The following is a 17,857-nucleotide window of genomic DNA, read 5'->3' as shown; positions in this document are numbered from 1 at the left end:
CACCAAATATGTGTGAGTTATCCCCAATTCCTTTCTCCCCTCCCAACTACATCCAATCCATCACCAAATCTTTCTTGCTGTCATCAAAGTATCTTACTAAATCTGACCTCTTTTCACCATCTCCTCTGCTAAAACACACCTCCAAACCACTTGTACTTCTTCCTTAGACCACTGGGACACCCTCTTAACTGCTCTGCCTTCACTCTTGCCCCTAGTTATACTAACAGTTTAACTCATCAGCCTGAGTAAACACCTTGAAATGTAATCATAAGTCAATCATGAGCTTACAAGCTGTATGAGCTTACAAACTCTCCAACTGCCCTCTGTGTGCAACTGCAATAAAATCCATCCTCCTTACGGTGGCCTACAAAGTCCTACATGATCTGGCCCTGCTTATCTTTTCAACCTCATTTAGTTTGTTCTAGTCCTGCTGGCATTCTTTCCATCCCTCAAATATCTCAAGGACTTGGTACTTGCTGTTTCTCCAACTGGAATGTTCTTTGCCTGAATCTTCCTATAGATACCTTTTTTATCACTTAAGATTCAGCTCAAATGTCACCTCTTCAGAGCATCCCTCTCCTGAGTAACTTTTTAACCTATTGCCTTATTTTCTTTACAGTAATAAAGAAACAAAATTATCTTAGTAATAGTATTTTAAATAATCTATTTGCTAACCCACTTGATGTCATTCATGTAGTACATAAGCACAAATGCAGAAGGTTTTGTCTTAGTGTATGTTCCACCATCTAAAAAGCACCTGACAGAGTAGGTGGTTTGATGAACTAAGTGAATAGTATCAACAACTGTTAAGTCCTTGAGGAAAAATACCATGTGTTATTATTCTCCATAATACCCCAAAATAGCTGCCTATCATCTTTACAGTAATAAACTTTCTTTCCCCAGCGTAAGTCCAGGAAAAAAATCATAATCACTATTTCTGTTCGTGTTTTTAGGTCATCCATCACCTTGTCTTGTAATCTTCCTGCTTTTCCAATTAAGTTTATCCTACAAAACTGAAATTTTTTGCTTCTTCAGATGTGGACTGAGTTTTTAAATAAGGGTTCAGCTGGTCTAAAAAAGTAGTGAAAGGATTTTTAAAAACCTTTAAAAAAAGTGAGAAAATATATCAACTATACTTCAATTTAAAAGAGCTAGAAAATATAAATCCTTAGCTTAGTCATGTGACAAAAATAGCTCCGGAAATATAAACATGCCATCCTATTAGTGAGGAGATTTAAATAAGACTTTGCAAAAAAAAAAAGTTAATTAGTTCAAAATTCTGTAGTTTTACAAAATCTCTTAAGATACATCTTGTGACTTCATAGACTGGAGTAGTTTTAGTACTTATCTGTTGTCCTGCAACAGGGTTTGGCCCAGAACCCTTCAGTAAACAAACATTATTATCCCCTTAAGTTTAAGAAGCAACTAAAACCAATCAGTTTCTGGAGGTGAAATATAAACAAATACATGCAAAATATTTTCCATTCCCATTGTCCCATTTGTCTCTCACCCTCCTGATGGATTCTTAACCTTGGTGCACAGTTTGCCTTTCAGGTCTGACATTTGGGGCTCTAAGGGTAAATACAAGCGTAAAAAAAACTATTAAAAAATTTCCCTGGTGCCCAAAAGGACAGAGATCATTACCCCCTCCCATTTTGTTTAGCAATTCTTTCAGAAAAATTGAAATTGAAAATGATTTCTCTTATCTCTTTGGAATGTACGTACATCTTTAAAAAAAACTAAATAATCATCTTGCCAGTTTTGCACCTCCTTAAGGTTTTTCTTAGGAGCCCTGAAGCGATTTCTTTGAAATGTGTACATCAAGAAGGATGGTGCCCCATCTCCCGGTTTCTATGGCAGTTTAAATTCCAGCTTTTGGCTTCAAGATGTAACTTTCTATTACTTTTCCTTTGGATAAAGACAACAGGTATGTTAATGGATTGTATCTGCCTAGCTGTATAAACAAATGAGCTTTCTTTTTGTCTTTTCAATCTCCATAGTGCATCACAGTATGGTTTAATAGTTAATAATTGTTTAATTCGTTTCTACTTTTCTACCTTTTGTGGAGAGGATATTTTGGGGTTGGTAGGATATTTTACTTTTCATTATTTTCCCACCTGGGTCTTCCAGTTTCTGCACTTGTGTGGCAGGGTGACATTCCCCATTCCCCGTCTATACTTATTTTAGGCAGTAAGGGATATTGGAAAGAGTATGGAACTTTGGAGTCGGACAATCCTGGGTTTAAACTGCGTTTTCTTTTACCAGCATTCTTAGGTATAGACTTAATTTCTCTGAAGTATTAAATTTCTCTAAATCCCGATTACTTCATCTATAAAATGAGGATAATAATACCTTATAAACGCGGTAAATAAACTGACACATAGGAGGTTCTTAGCATATGAAGAAAACAAGGTTAGAAAACTAGATACTTTTAACACATAACGTTCGTTCCATTCCCCCTTTACTCTTGGGTATCTGTCAAATCCCAAAATCAATCTTGAGCACACTGCGTTATGAAACAACTAGCTTATGATGCAGACTGTAAGGCTTTTAAAAGTTTGAGTGGTAAAGTACGTAAAGCTAACCAAGCCCTCGAAATTTAGGTATAAAGAGAAAAATCAGACTGCGGGGGTCCCCGTATGCGAGAAAAATCAGACTGCGGGGGTCCCAGTATGCAAATACATGAATTACAAATGAATCCGGCCAGCCGCTCCCTCACTTCCCCGGCAGGGCGCACCCGGGACGCTTGCGCTGCGCGCGGGGGCGAAGATTTGCATGTGCGAAATCGGGAAGACCGGGAACCACCCACCGAAAACCCCGGGTTGCCATCACCCCCAGCCCGGGAGGGTCGGCCCCACTTCGCCGCCGGGCCCGCCCCTAGTGCTCCCAGGCGGCCGGCCCTCTCGACGTCACCGCACCCTCCCACCTGCTACTGAACTTTAAACCACGCGCCTAAGAACAACCTGGAGGAGGGGGATTTCTCCGGAGCCCGCTCTTTCGCGCCGTCACCGCCTCCTTCCCCCCCGCTCCCAGCGTTCCCTGCGCTCCTGAAGATCCAGCGCTCGCGCTTCCCGGCCCTGGTCCTAAACAGAGGCCGCCGGGGCATTGGGGCGGGTGACTGTTGGGGGCGGGGCATCGGGGGCGGGGCATGGACGGGGCGGAGCGCGGACCGAGTGCGGATTTGCGCGCGCCGACCTCGAAGATGCCCCGCCTCCCGCCGCCGGAGGAAGCAGCGGCGAGGGCCCTACGTCAGCCGCGGGAAATCCCCCTCTCGCCGGGCTGCGAACCCCTTGGACCTGCCGGTGCTCGAGGCCGCGCTCCACCCCCTGCCCCCAGCTCCTGCACCCTGGACGGGCGACGCCGGGTGACCCGAAACGCGAGAATTAAGGGGGTGGGAAGGTGTGAGCCACAAACCCAGAGGAGGGCGGGAAGGAGGAGGAGGCCGCGGGGCTGGCCAGGGGACCTGGGGGTCCCGCCGGCAGAGGTCCCTGAGCCGCCCTACTGACTGGCGGGCTGACTGAGTGCAGTGGCCTCCAGTCCGGACGCTTGGAACGCGGCGGCGTGGTGAGCGGAGCCATGGCCTCCGGTGAGTGTTCCCAGCGCGGGCTGCCGCGGGCCGAGGCCGGGCGCGAACCGGGGAAGGAGCTCGTCCGGAGAGGGCTTGATATGATGTTCAGTCTTCCGGGGGCTCAGCTTTGGTTGTGGCGCACTCTGTCTTTAAAATCACCTCATCTGGAAGACTGTCAGCCTTTTAAAAAGTTGCTTGGTTCAGTGATTGCGTGCGAAATCAAAGTCAGGCTCTGTAATTTGATGCCATTATATCCGCGACCTTAGAAATTCCCAGCGACTTGATTTTACCATTATGTAAGTAACAAGAATCTAAATGGAGGACGAAGAGTTCTCGTATTTAAACGTTAATTTACATTGAAAATGGTGGTTTTATGTTTTCGAACAGAAATGAAGATCTTTCAGACCCCAGGAGAGCTCTACCTTTTTTAGTTTAATTTCACCAAGTGCCAAGAGGTGTTCGCTGTTTTGCTGACAGTTGTACAAAATGTGGTGCAGCTTTCAAAGTCACCAGTGGTATTTTAACAGGTCATGAGTGGAAATGTTTCTTCAAAGTTGGATAGTCTTCATTGTGAAGTGCGTACTTGCGAGTTTACGGATTAGAAGTTTAGTTTTATTTTGTTGGAAAGAAGGGGAAAAGAGGATTTTTAGAATGCCTGTGCTTTGAAATGTGGGTGGGAGTGAAAACAACTTCCTATCACGTAGGTAAATATTTATTTGCAGTTAATAAATGCGTGGATCTCTTGCTTTAGGGGAAAACGGGTTTGCCACGCAGCAGCTTAGAGCGCAAGGGGGAACTCTTGACTCCTATACTGCCGTGGTTTAGGTCTGCCTGTAAGGCGGGTAAATCAAGTAGACTGCGTTCCAGGTGGACCTTCACAGTATTCTGGCCAGGTTTGTGGGGGCGCTTTCCCGGCAGGGGAAGCAGCGTGAAAGGGAGGGAGGCCTCCAAGTCCACGTTAACGCTGTCCTAGAGGCTGAAGAAGGTGGCTTGTTGATGGTTGACCCGTATCCTCCCAACTCCCTGGTTCAGTGACCCTCAGAAGGCTGATGTCTAGCAGAGAAGCGGAAGTAGAAAGCATGAAGGACTTCTAAAGAGGTTTGAGCAGAACAATGTCATAGCTACTGCTGCTGTAGGCTGAAAAGGAAATCGAGGTGGTTCACATGACATTTGATTTCAGTTTGTCTGTGGTTTTCATGTGAGAATGAATACAAATGTCGTTTAAATATTTCAACTTTCTCTTTACCTACTGCAGTGACCCCAGACTTTCAGATTATTTGGTAAATTCGTAAATTTAAAAAGCACGTTTAAATTAAAAGTGCCAAGAGGACTTAAAATACTTGGTTAGTTGGTTATCAGAAAGAGAATTTGTGTGAAAGTAGTGAAGGACGGCGAGCATTGTAAGTAAAATGGTCAGCCTGCTGGCAGTGTAATCAGACATAATATATGGCATGAATGTAATACTTCTAATTCTTTCAACAGAGAGAAAAGCATTAACCATTTTTAGAGAGTATTTTAAGATCCACATCATTTTTAAATGTTATTTAGTTTAAACCTGTTTAAATTACAGTGTTTTGTGCTTTTGTGAGGGCTGATTCCCTAAATTGAAGGAGGGAAAATTTAAAGGAGTGGAAAGCTGTTAGGATTTTGAGGGGGTTTTTCTTGCCTTTTTTGGAGTTGCATTCAATTGGGACAATTAAAATACAACAATTTAAATTGTAATTCAGTTGTTTGAAAACTGCTAAGCAAATAATTTTTAAATGAGTCTGGTGTACTTTCCTTAATCACTTGTGAAGACCTCAGAGGAAAATATTCACTAAATTACAAATTTCCATCCTGTTTTGAAACATTAATTTAACAGAGAGTAACAAAAAAATTTGCTTAGTTTATCATTATCTAGTTTAGACTCTGTTTGTAGTAAGGTAGTATTAAAACCTCAAAAACTATTTTTGATACCACGTATTTAAGACTGTTTCTTCATTTCTCACCGGATGTCATATGTAAATAGGTATGTGCAGCTGAATATGTGATCTGTTTAGAAGTAGCAGATCATAATCTCATAAGCAAAATTAAGTAAGTATACCGTGAGTAACTGGGACTTTGATAAGGTAAAGTATCAGATTAATTATTTAGGATTTCACAGCTCGGGTTCTGTTAAGCTGTCTTCATTACTTTTTAAAAAATTATTGTACCTTGATTCTAGTCTTTTGGCACGATTCATTAGAATAGGCATTGTCAAGAAAAATGTTCCCAGTCCCAGTTAGAGTTTGCATAGTTAGGCAGTCACTATTAATTACTCTTGTATATTTATGATTCTATTCTGTTTAATATAAAATTAGCTATTTTATGTCTGAATTTAAAGCTTCTTGTTGTTCCAGTAGAAAGTGCAAAATGATCTTGTGTGCACAAAGATTTATTGGTAAATAGTATTTTCTTTAGTAAAATAGGTTTTAAAATTTAGGTATTGTTATTCTCAGTTTTCTTTAATATAATTCCGCTGTGTCACATAATAGGAAGTAATGAAGAAATTGTTTTTGTAAACCGAACTACTTACCAACTCTTTGTAGTGTGAATTTCAAGAAAACTATTTCCCTTGAATAAGCAGGAAACATCACTGTCTCATGTTACTTAATCTTTAGTGATAGAGCTGTAAGCTGTAAGTGGTAGCTAAAGCAAATGACTTATGCAACATATGAAAATATAGAGATAACAGTGGTATAAAAGGATTAAGGTGATTGTGATAGATGTAAAGGTAGTGAGTGAGGGAAATGATTAGAAAGGAATCATGACAAATCACAATTGGAAATGTCTAGGGTGTGTAGTATCTTTCTCAAATACAGTCTAAGGGACTCAGAATTGCCTTCTGTTCCATCTTTCTCTCATCTGTGTTTTCTGTAAACGATTATGTTTGTAGGCACACGACCCAAATAATGTATGGGGTATACTCATACCAAAAAAATTATTTAAGTCATATTTGAATGGACATCCTATAATTTTTATTTTTAAATCTGGAAGTCTTATCAAGACAGATGACTTAGCTCTGCCATCGATTTTTAATTTAGTTAAATATCTGAATAATCTAGGACAGATTTTAAATATATCCCTGCTTTTTCACCCTGGAAGGTTTTTTTTTTCCAAGACTTATTCCCCCCCATCCTCACCATGGCAGTGGAATCTCTAGCAGTAGAGTCTCTTCCCAAAATGTTTTACATCTTTTATTTACCTTGTGGTACATAAATCAGTCTAATACTTATCTGAAAATTACTTTACTTGGATTCTTAAGACTCAATTGAGAACCTGATGTGTTTGAATCAACCTGGGCTTTAGCCCATGATATACCTGAGTTGGTTTTTATTCCAGTTCTGCCACTCTGATATAAAAATGGGAATAACTACTGCAAAGTCTTGTTATGAGTAACAAATGAAATAATGCATACCTGTAAATGGAGCTGTTTTGGGAGTCAGATGTCTAGGAAACAGGAGCTACTAAAAGGACACTTGGCACTTACTATTATGTATACTGATGATTCTAGAACTGTATGAAACTGTAACACCTATAATAATAAACTATATCAGATGCTAGATAGAAAATATATCTTCAAGAATGTATGATAATGCCCATTTACTTTTAAACAATTTGAAATGGTTTTATGTATATTTAAACTAGGAGAGTGGAATTTGAGTGATGTTTGGAGGCAGTGTATCTTTTCTCCTTTGTCCATTTAAATGATCTTAAGCATTCTGAAAAAAAAAGTAAATAAAAAATTACTTAGTAGATAAATGGGTGTCCTTGCTAACTTGATATAACTTATCCTTTGTTTGATTTCTTTTGCACCTTCTGTGTCCTCATAGGAATAGGCTTGTTTTCTTTGCCCCATTGTTAATTATGTTAAAAAATATAGTTTTATCTATGTAAGAAATGGTAACTCTAAATTTTTATTGTAATTGGGAAAAAAAATGGAAGAACTCATCTGTGTCGTAAGGCAAAGTTCATCACTGTGATTCAGTTGGGTTCCTAGTTCTGAGGAAAGAAGAGTAGATCTTTTTCTCCAAAATGAATGGTGGTAATATTTGGAAAAGTATATATTATTAGCTCCATTTGCTGCTTTGAGTCTCTGGCAGTCTTGTTACCCAGTACATATGTGAGGGAGATGCAGTATCTAGTCAGTTATTCTCAACTGTGGTGTTAATACACTGGCATGTCACATCCATTTGTGTGCTGTATTGTAAGAAATGTTACTGATAATAGTTAAAATAATAATTTTGCAAATGATTTACTTTTTAAGTAAGTTAGTGGGGGGATTGAAGGCTTTCCCTGTAAAAATGCATTTTTCCCTTGCTTGCATTTGGATAAGCTTTTTAAAATGGGAGAGAAAGAGAAGTTAGTAGTAGTCTTAATTCCACTGCCTAGGTTGTCCATCACCCAGCCCATGCTTCCATAGGTGTACCTGAATTTTTGGATTGCTTCTCTAGGTATGTGCATGGTTTCCACTTATTTATGTTTTAGGGCAGTGGTTCTTAGTCAGCAGTTATTAGAATTAGAATTGCTTGGAAGGGTTTTTCAGAAACATGTCTGGGCTCTAGGCAGATTTCTATTTCCAGCCAGCAGATCTCAGGTGGGACAGGCCATGTATGTTTTTTGGAAAACCTACTCAAGTTATTCTGATATACACTCCTGATAGGAAATCTGTTCCAGGAATTTCATTGGATCTAAATAATTATCTTCTTAAACTGAGTTTAATTTATTTTAGATTATTTGCTGTATCAATTATTGTGACTCTTCCCCCAGCTGCCTTTTATAGGCTTGTTGTTCTTTGAATTGGACTCCCTGGGATCCCAGCTATCTTATTTGCTAAAGTCATACTTGTTTTTCTCACAACTTCATATAATTTTGAACTTCAGTTTTATCATCTGTAAAATGGGACAATAATTACGGTTTTGTTTTTATAGAGATTAAAGTTAAGAGGATCAAATGAGAAAGATACATAAAAGTGCTTTAAAACAGTATTGTAATAATATTTTTAATTGTACAATTAGTGCAGTTCCCAGGGCTAGGTAAAAGGTTTTAATAATAATGTGTCTATTTTCTAACAATTGATCAGTTTTTAACTTTATTTCAGTGTAATTTCTTTTTTATTTTAACAACTCAAATAGCACTCTTTTTTTGCCTAAGTGCAAATAAAAACATAAATAGTCAATCCCAGCTTTGCAGAGTATTGTTTAAAGAAAAATACAGTAATCTACTTGATTGCAACCAATTTTGAAGATATTTCAATGCTTTTCAAAACTATAGTGATTTTAGGTCATCTTAGTTAGGAGTATTCATTTTCTTTACAGTTCCCTGATTTATATTTTACCTTCTTCTACTCCATAGATGACTACATTTTCAGCACTTTTTATCTTCAGGAAGAATGGCACTTCTGAGGAAGAAAGTATATTGTTCTGATGCATGATACAAATGATTTATAGCTGGCAAGTTTTTAAAAAACATAAATACAGATAAATTAGAATATGAATGGATATGAAAAGTATGAAGATGTAGTGATTCTAGTACCTACGAAAGTACTGTTTTTTCCCATAGTAATTGAACCTAATAAGGAAAAGCTGATTAATTATTCATATAGGTGTTCAATATTTGCATAACTAATACAAACAAAAATATCTTTAGATTTTTCAGTCATTCATTCCACAGATATTTCTGAATATCTGTGTGCAGGGCACTGATGAGTAAGTAACAATTCCTGCCTTGAAGTAGCTTGGAGAAATACAAGTAGTTGTTTTTTTTTTCAAAAAGAAGTAAAACAGCGAGTCTCCCCTAATTATAGTTATTTGGAATAATTGCCTAAACAAAATACTCTGGCAGTTTAGAGGAGGGGAAATTATTTCCAGCTGGGGGAATGTAGAATTACTACAATAAATTCCTTCACTTGGTTGCTAGTGAGACTTTTTACCAATAAAGAGCTTTTACAATAGGAAGAATAGATCTCAAAGGTTCTTTAAGTACTTGATGTTATATAATAACTAGTAATTGTCATTTTTATAATTAAAAAAATTTTTTTTTAATGTTTTAATCTTTCAACAATGGCTTTTCTGTTTTCTTGTCTGTAGACTTCATAGACACACCTCCTAGTTTAAGGAAGTATTGTGTAACCAACGAAAATTTGAATGCTCACTGTGATGAGCCTAGCACTTTTATTCACACTCCTCCCCCAAAAGTTAGCCACTTACCATTAATGATGTCATTCTACATCAGCTTCCCACTAAGACACCTTTAAATAAGTAGTGGGCAGGGATTTATTTGACCTTTAGTTCAACCACATATATGATTTAAGATACCACTTTAAAAATGCCATTGAGTGTTATGAACCTTTGAGAGGAAAAATGTACTTTCTTTTAAACACTCCTGAAGGATATATAAGGATGTGAAATATTTGAAACTCAAATGTGAATTTGAATTATTTGAAATGTACAAAGGATATATAAGAATGTGAAATTGAAATACTCATCTGCATGCCCTATGTTTTTCAGTAAAATTGAAATAAGCATAATGAACTTGATTACATTAAAGTCATTTTTCCCTGGCTCTTTGTCTTTTGAATAAACAAATAGGTAGCAAATGAAAGCAAGGTCGTAAATTAAAGCATAGGAGTCTGAACCAATCACAATAAAATTAAAAGTAACAGTAATACTTTACTCAGTAACCCACAGTAGAAACTATGGAACTATCAATGATTCTTTACTTTCTCTTACCTTAATGTTCAGTCTCCAAGAACTGTCAATTTTTTCTCTTCTATAATCCATCATTCCTGTTATCACTACCATATTTCAGACACACCCTCAACATGGCCTATAAACTGATAACCTTGCTTTCTCTTTGCAATCTGTCTACTGCCACCAGAATTCTTACTCTAAAATGTCAATCTGATGATGTGATTCCCCTGCATAAAACTATTCATTGATTCTCTGTCACTCATAGAATGGAATCCAAATCCCCAAATGTACTCTGGCTTTTGGTTCTCTTTCTAAGGATGGTAGAAGTGTACTCCACTTCAACTGGGACTATATTGGTAATTCTGTAACTTCTCTTTTGTGCTACCACACCTTTGGACACACTCTTCCCTTTCCCTAGACTGCCTAACCTCTCCTTTCTCCCTATTTTTGCTTTTGCTTCATAAACTCTTTTTAGATGTAGGGACATTGCTGACTCTCGCTTTTATCCTTTTAGGTAGAATTTGTTAGCTTCAACAAAATTTTATTTTATCCCTTCTGTAGTCTAGTAATTTGTGTTTTTTGTCTCACTCTTCTGTTAGATCCTTGAAAGTAGTAATTGTTACACCATCATGGTATCACTATAAATCAGAAAGCATCTGAAATAATAGACACCATTTGTTGGGTATTTGTTATATGTGTGACACTTGGTAAGAACCTAAAACACATTATCTCTAATCCTCACAACAACCCTATGGTGTAGTATTATTCCCATTTTATAGAGTAAAAGACTTAAGAGATTTTTACCATTTCCAGGGTCTTCACTGTTAAGCTGTGACTGGGTAGGACTCAAAAGGCCTCTTCCTTATACTGCACTGATAAGACCCACTGTGTTTCCGTTTTTGGAGATTTGCTTGCATTCTAACAAAGGATAAGTCTTTAGTCAAAGAAATGGATATCTAACTGTGAGAATTTAGAAATCACTAAACTGATTGAGGGAGATTCTTTCATTTTTAATGAAAGGCACCCTTACACCCCTGAAAAAAAGATACATTGCTAAATACCTTACTTGAAGGTGTTCTTGAGTGTCTTCATTGACCTTTCATTTCCACGATTTGGAAAATAGGAAGGGGTAAAGGTGTATATGTTTTAGAGAGCTTTATTGACATAATGAATATATAATAAATTGTACAAGGTATGCAGTTTGATAAACTTTCGACGTAAATATACAACCCTGAAGTCATCACAATCTAGATAATATATCCATTATCCCCCAAAGGTTCTCCCATCCACTCCACACACCTGCCCTTAAGCAACCAGTGATCTGCTTTTTTTTAAATTAAAGATTAGTTTATGTATTCTAGAGTTTTATATAAAAAATAATCATACAGTATATGTTCTTAATGGTCTGACTTTCACTCAGCATTTATTTTGATTCATCCATATTGTTGTGTGTATCAGTAGTTCATTCCACTGGTGTATATTTTCAATTACATTTGTTATAAAAAACAGTTATTTTCTCTTCCTCCATTGGGTTTTATGTTTTAGAAAGGTTTAAATGGGACTGATTGAAAATTTTGTTGAGCCTAAAGTCTCATCTGGAACTTGTTTTAATATACTATGTATAAATCCTTTAAGATTCCAATGGAGCTATAAAAAAGTTTACATACCTTAAAGCAAGGATTCGAAAGTGTTTTAATTTTCAATTAGCAGTCTTTAGTCCACTATTAAGAATCTAATGTAAATATCAAGCATTTAAACTTACTTTTGGAGTATAATATTGTACTGCTGAAGACTATCCTCATGACTCTTCTGGGGGAGTTTTGGGGGAAACCCTTCAGCTTTGTCTCACGTGAGAAGTTGGTATCTCTGAAGTGGTTATCTAAGAACTTCACACTGGCAAATATGATTTGAATGACTTATAACAACCTTGTATAGGAGCTCAATTTGAATGGGAAAAAAGGCATCTTTACCACCCAGTCTTGGATAATTACATTTCAACCTTGTTATTTAATACTGGGAGGGGAAATTTTTTAGCCTGCTGTTTTGAAAAAAACAAAATAGTTAAAATTCGTTATTATTGCCATCTGATCTCACTAAGCTCCTTTTTAAAATTTTCAGGTGGGTATAACCCATACATAGAGATAGCGGAACAACCCAGGCAGAGGGGGATGCGTTTTAGATACAAATGCGAAGGGCGATCAGCAGGCAGCATTCCAGGGGAGCACAGCACAGACAACAACCGAACATATCCTTCTATCCAGGTAATGGACTAGTTCCCGTGCGTGTCTTGCCCTTAGTTGCTTCATATTTTAGCAACAGCAATTACATGAAAGCCCAGTTTCTTCACAGTCAACCCCATGGTCTTTTCATCATCTCTTTTTTCCTCCCTTTGTTTCTTTTTAAGTCATCCATACTAGATAGATGTCTTGGAACATTTCTTAAAAATAGAATGGATTCTTCATCCCTGTAGATAGTTAATGTAAGTAGAGTGATTTATAGTTCTTAGTGTTCAATGGCAGCTTTTGGATGATGTTCCCTCCAGTGGAACACATAACTAATGAGGAAAAAGCACTGTCACTACAGAGGTGAGCAAAATTGTTCTGTAAATTAAAAATACGGGTTTGGGAACTCAGAAGTTTTTGTCCTGCAGTCAGATTTTTGGCTAATGTAGCAGCTATGGAAAAGGAGAACATTTTTGTCTTCTTTCTCCTTACTTTTATTGTTAAAAGTAAATAACTTTTATTATTTACTGATACTCTGGATTGCATTGAATGATTTGAATATTTTTCACTTTTTAAATATAGTTTTTTCATATTAACATAAATTTTGAAAATAGTTTTTGATTCAAAATGACTTTGGTAATGTATTTATAAAATATACCATATTTTTACTTTATATAATTCATCTGATTTTAATGAATTTTTTTATCCTTTAAATGCCAATTAAAAACCTTGATGGCTGAGTGAATTTTGAAAAGTACTATTTAATCTCTCATCAACAGATCTTAAGTCACTGTTAAAACTAGATTATTCACAAAGTCTATCCTATTGAACTTAAAAGGAATGCTAAATTATAGAATAAACTGCTGGCAAAACTGTGTATTAAATTTCAAATCCCTAATTCTTATCACACTTTTCTGCAGCAATGTGGATTTGAGATATAAGTCCTTTGATTTAAATGTTAAAATGAAAGAGATGCTAAGGTAAATAAGAAAATGCTATTCTTCTAATCCTTTAAGAGCTGATTTTAATGCTTCTCCATAACTCAGCTTATTCTATACATACTCTAAAATACTTCTAAGATCTGCATCCTTTCCATTCCAATAGGCCCTAAGCACTTCACAGCTTGGGTTCTGTATTAGCCTGTCTTACGGTTTTAAGTAGTTACTTTTTCTTTCATTCAGAAAGGCAGTAACTACTTCATGGTTACTGTTAAAACTAAGTTTAAATTCAGAATTATGGATTTCAGCACCCTCTTACTGTGAAGCCATCCATTCTTAACTACCTTGCTCCCTTGTCATATGCTAATTTTTATATTCCTTGCTTTTTGCTTAACTTCCCGTTTTCTAATTTTTAAAATCCTCTAGCTTCCAAATTAAACATTAATTAGCTATTCCCTACACTCAGAGTGTTCCCCTTTCTCTCCTTGCTTAACTTCCCTCTTCATTCTCAGTGTTCTAGATGTACTTAATTTGTGAACCTTGATTTTATTGCCTATTGTACAGTGAACACTTGGGATATGCTTACTGATTAACATATTTTTCTGAAATGAAAGTCACATATTAAGAAAACTGATCATTGGTGTGCTGTTGTTTCCATTGTGGCTTAAATGTTCACTTTAAAGGGATGTTTATGGTATTGCAGTAAATAAAAGAGCACAGCATTTGGTGACTCTACACCTAAGTAGTTCCTTGTGCTCTATGATAATATTTTGGTATAACTTTACTTGTTTTAAAGAAAAATAAGTGGAACCAGATGACATAACTAATTGAAATTAGGGCAAAAAATAATATGCTAAGGAAAAAAGAGGTAAATCCTTTCTTATGGATATTTCTCTGGGAAATTTCATCCAAACTGCAGTTGCCAGTCAATTGGAGTTTATCCAGTGCCAACTGTACTACCTAAATTGAACTCTCATTTAATAGATCAGTTCTTAATGAGATGTATTTATGGACCATATATTTAATTTCCCTTTTTTTCAGATTAAGAACTATTACGGAAAAGGAAAAGTAAGAATTACATTAGTAACAAAGAATGACCCATATAAACCTCATCCTCATGATTTAGTAGGAAAAGACTGCAGAGATGGCTACTACGAAGCAGAATTTGGACAAGAACGCAGACCTTTGTTGTAAGTACACACTCACAGGAATCTTTAGGAATAAGTATAGGATGCTGTTTCCTATCCTTGTACATCTCTTTTAGCAGAATAAAATTATAACTCATTCTACTTCCATTTACTATAGTATACATTTAAGTTTTCTTAGCATTTGCATTAGAACTACTGCTTTATTTAGTAGGCACAGCCCATGATGGTAACTAAAATGCTGGTTTATTGTTACTAAAAGTAAACTTAAACTTATGCTTTGATTTTTTTCTTAGTTTGAACAATTTATGAAAGGTTTTCTTTAATTTTTACTGTATCTTTTCATTAATATTAACTTAAAAATTGCCAGATATGAAAAAATCAGTTAGAAAACTGAAATTATTATTTAGAAAGGTCAGGTTATAAAATTAACATACAATATAGTTCTAAGATTAAAAATATGTAACACTTTTGATGGTGAAGCTGCCAAAAGATGGGTCCATTCTTCATGTTGGTGAGAGTGTTAATAAAATCTTTCTTGTAGGCACAGTAACTATATAGCAAAAGCCTAAAAAAATATGAGTATCTCTTGAACAAGCATTTCTGCTTCTAGGAATTTATAATCAGTAAACAGTTAATTAAGCATGGTCAGACACTTAGCTATAATGATGTTCATTGCAGTTCTTTTAGTAATGACAAAGAGTTAGAAGCCATCCAAATAATAAACAAAGGAGGATTAGTTAAACTGGTATGTCCATGCAATGTACTCCTATGTAGCCTTAAAAATAACCCTGCACAGTATAGCACAGAAAAGACGGGTAGTGACTTTACAGCATCTTACTACACTGATGGACAGTGACTGCAATAGGGTATGTAGGGGGGACTTGATAATATGGGTGAATGTAGTAACCACAATACTGCTCATGTGAAACCTTCATAAGATTGTATATCAATGATACCTTAAAAAAAATAGCCTTCCAAATATGTCTTAGTATAGAAAGATATTCACAATATATTAGATAAATAAAATCGGTTTAAAACGGAATATGTGATATTTTTTTCTTTGAAATAAGTATGTACATATACATGATAGTATATACCGTAAAATTAATAGTAGTTTCTAGGTAGGTAATTTGTGGGGTTTTGATTTCTTTTAATTTGTGTTTATTTTATAGTTCAGTTTTTGTAATGAACATGTATTGCCTGTGGAAAAAAAGGAAACTAATTACATCAGGGAAAAAATTAGTCACCTCCTTATATATTAATAGTAACCATTTAGAAAATATGCTTTAAAATAGTCCTCTTAAAATAACAACAGAAATATAAAATAGCTAGTTACACACTTGGCAAGAAATATTTCCTATTTATATTATTTGACCTCCCAAAAGCATTTTACACTGTAGACCACTCCTTTCTTAAAACATTCTTCTTCCTTGATTTCTGTGAGAATGGAAACAAATTCTCCTGTTTTACTTCCTCCTTTTCTGGCTGTTCCTTCTTGATCCTAATCATAGGCAGTTAAATTTTTGTACCAGAAATGCCCTTCCTGGCTGTTCTCCCTTTCCTTCCAATGCAGGCTCTCATTAAGAAATCACACGTTGTATTATTTAGTTAGCATGCTTATTTAGTATCCTTTAATTTACATCAGCTTCCCAGACTTTTTTCTGTCATGACACTGACATTTTTGAAGAGTGTAGGCTATTTGTTTTGATAGTTCAATGTGGATAAGTTATTATTATATTCATGTTACCATGAATACCACGAATAATACTTTCTTTCTTGTACCAGCCCTGAAATCATCAGTTTTTCTAAGAGGCCCTGGTTCTTTTCAGTGGAGAATGGTATTTAGTCTGATTGCCTTTTTGACAGACTCTCTTACATACCTTGAAAAGCACCTCAAATAGAATGTACCCAAAGTTGTGATCTTACCATGATCATTTCTCTTTCCTCTCAAAGTTGATCTTTCAATATGCCTTACTTAGTGGTTGCTAAAAGCCCCAAACATAGGGGTGATCCTTGATACCCCTCATGTAGGTGCACATATCTAATCCATTAACAGGTACCTCTCAAACAGTTCTTGAATCTGTTCACTTATCTCAGTGACCTCCATCGCCACTGCACTTCTGTTGTAGTGTAAAGTGAGCTGCCAGGATAGCCTCATGACTGGTCTTCCATCAGTTCTTTTTATACATCTCCCCTCTCCCCCATCTATCCTCCACTTGAGCCAAAGTGATCTTTTAAAATTTTTAATTTATTTATTCAGTAATGTTTTCAAATAAAAATCTGATTGTCACACCTCTGCTTAAAACATTATGCTGACTTTATGTGGCTCCTGGAATAGGGAGAACATTCCTTAATGTGGCCTGTAAGACCACATAGCCCCGTCATGTTTCTAGCCTTCTAATGTGCTCCCCTTGAACTCTGTGTTTCAGTCACAAAGGCCTTCCTTTAGTTTCCTGTGCATAGTGCTCTTGTGTAGGGGCCTTTGCATGTTCTGTGCCTTTGCTTAAAGTCTTTTTATTCTCTTCTTCTAGTTCATTTCTGTTTATATTAAGAATCACTTTCTTCAAGAAGCCTGTCTATCCTTTGTGAATTGGTCAACTCTCCCATCCTATGCTCCTGTGATATCATGTATATCTCCTGTATAAAATTAGCTGTGGTTTCAGTTTAGCATTTTTTTTGTGTGTGTGTGTGTGTTATTAATAACTATCTGCTTCACTGGACTAGAGGTCAGCAAACTTTTTCTGTAAAGAGCTAGATAGTAAATATCTTAGGCTTTCCAGGCTACATGGTCTCTATTGCAACTGTTCAACTCTGCTGTTGTAGCAGAAAAGCACCCATAGACAATACATAAACAAATCAGTTTCTCTGTGTTCCAATAAAACTTTATTTACAAAAAGAGGCAGTAGGCCAGATTTGGTCCATGAGCTATATATATAGTTTGCCAATCCCTGCTCTAGACTGTTAAGCTCTGTGAGGGGAGAGATTGTATATTCCCTTTACTTTCCAGAGTTTTTGGTGCATAGTAGGAACCCCAAAACTTGTTGAATGACTATGAGTGAATGAATAATTAATTCAAATAATCTCTGTGATCCATGGTCTCATGTCAGAATTTCAAAATCCCCACTACTTTTAATGGTCTGTGAATGGCAGTCAAATGTTATTTAGGTGAAGTAAAATCAAGTAGTGTATATGTACACTAAAATGGAGAATTCTATAAAATCTTTTGTCAAAGAAAAAGTGAGAATTCAGCTAAGAATCTCTCCAAGAAGAG

At 36.4% G+C, this 17,857-nt stretch overlaps 1 protein-coding gene across 5 annotated transcripts in view; it reads left to right on the top strand.

The window, feature by feature from the left end:
• Nucleotides 1–3,237: 3,237 nt before the first annotated feature.
• REL (REL proto-oncogene, NF-kB subunit) overlaps nucleotides 3,238–17,857 on the top strand; it is a 40,697-nt gene continuing 26,077 nt past the window's right edge. For 2 of the 5 annotated variants that reach the window (XM_057497174.1, XM_036926014.2), the window contains exons 1-3: nucleotides 3,240–3,586; nucleotides 12,397–12,539; nucleotides 14,480–14,628. In XM_057497174.1, the coding sequence (XP_057353157.1) occupies nucleotides 3,577–3,586; nucleotides 12,397–12,539; nucleotides 14,480–14,628 (302 nt within the window). In that variant the 5' untranslated portion in view covers nucleotides 3,240–3,576. Of the gene's footprint in view, nucleotides 3,587–12,396; nucleotides 12,540–14,479; nucleotides 14,629–17,857 lie in introns of all 5 variants that reach the window. The other 3 variants (XM_036926016.2, XM_036926015.2, XM_036926013.2) reach the window with 3 other exon arrangements.

The sequence above is a fragment of the Manis pentadactyla genome, chromosome 2 (assembly GCF_030020395.1).
Source record: "Manis pentadactyla isolate mManPen7 chromosome 2, mManPen7.hap1, whole genome shotgun sequence".
NCBI lineage: Eukaryota > Metazoa > Chordata > Mammalia > Pholidota > Manidae > Manis > Manis pentadactyla.
This window is presented reverse-complemented; position numbering and strand designations above follow the sequence as displayed.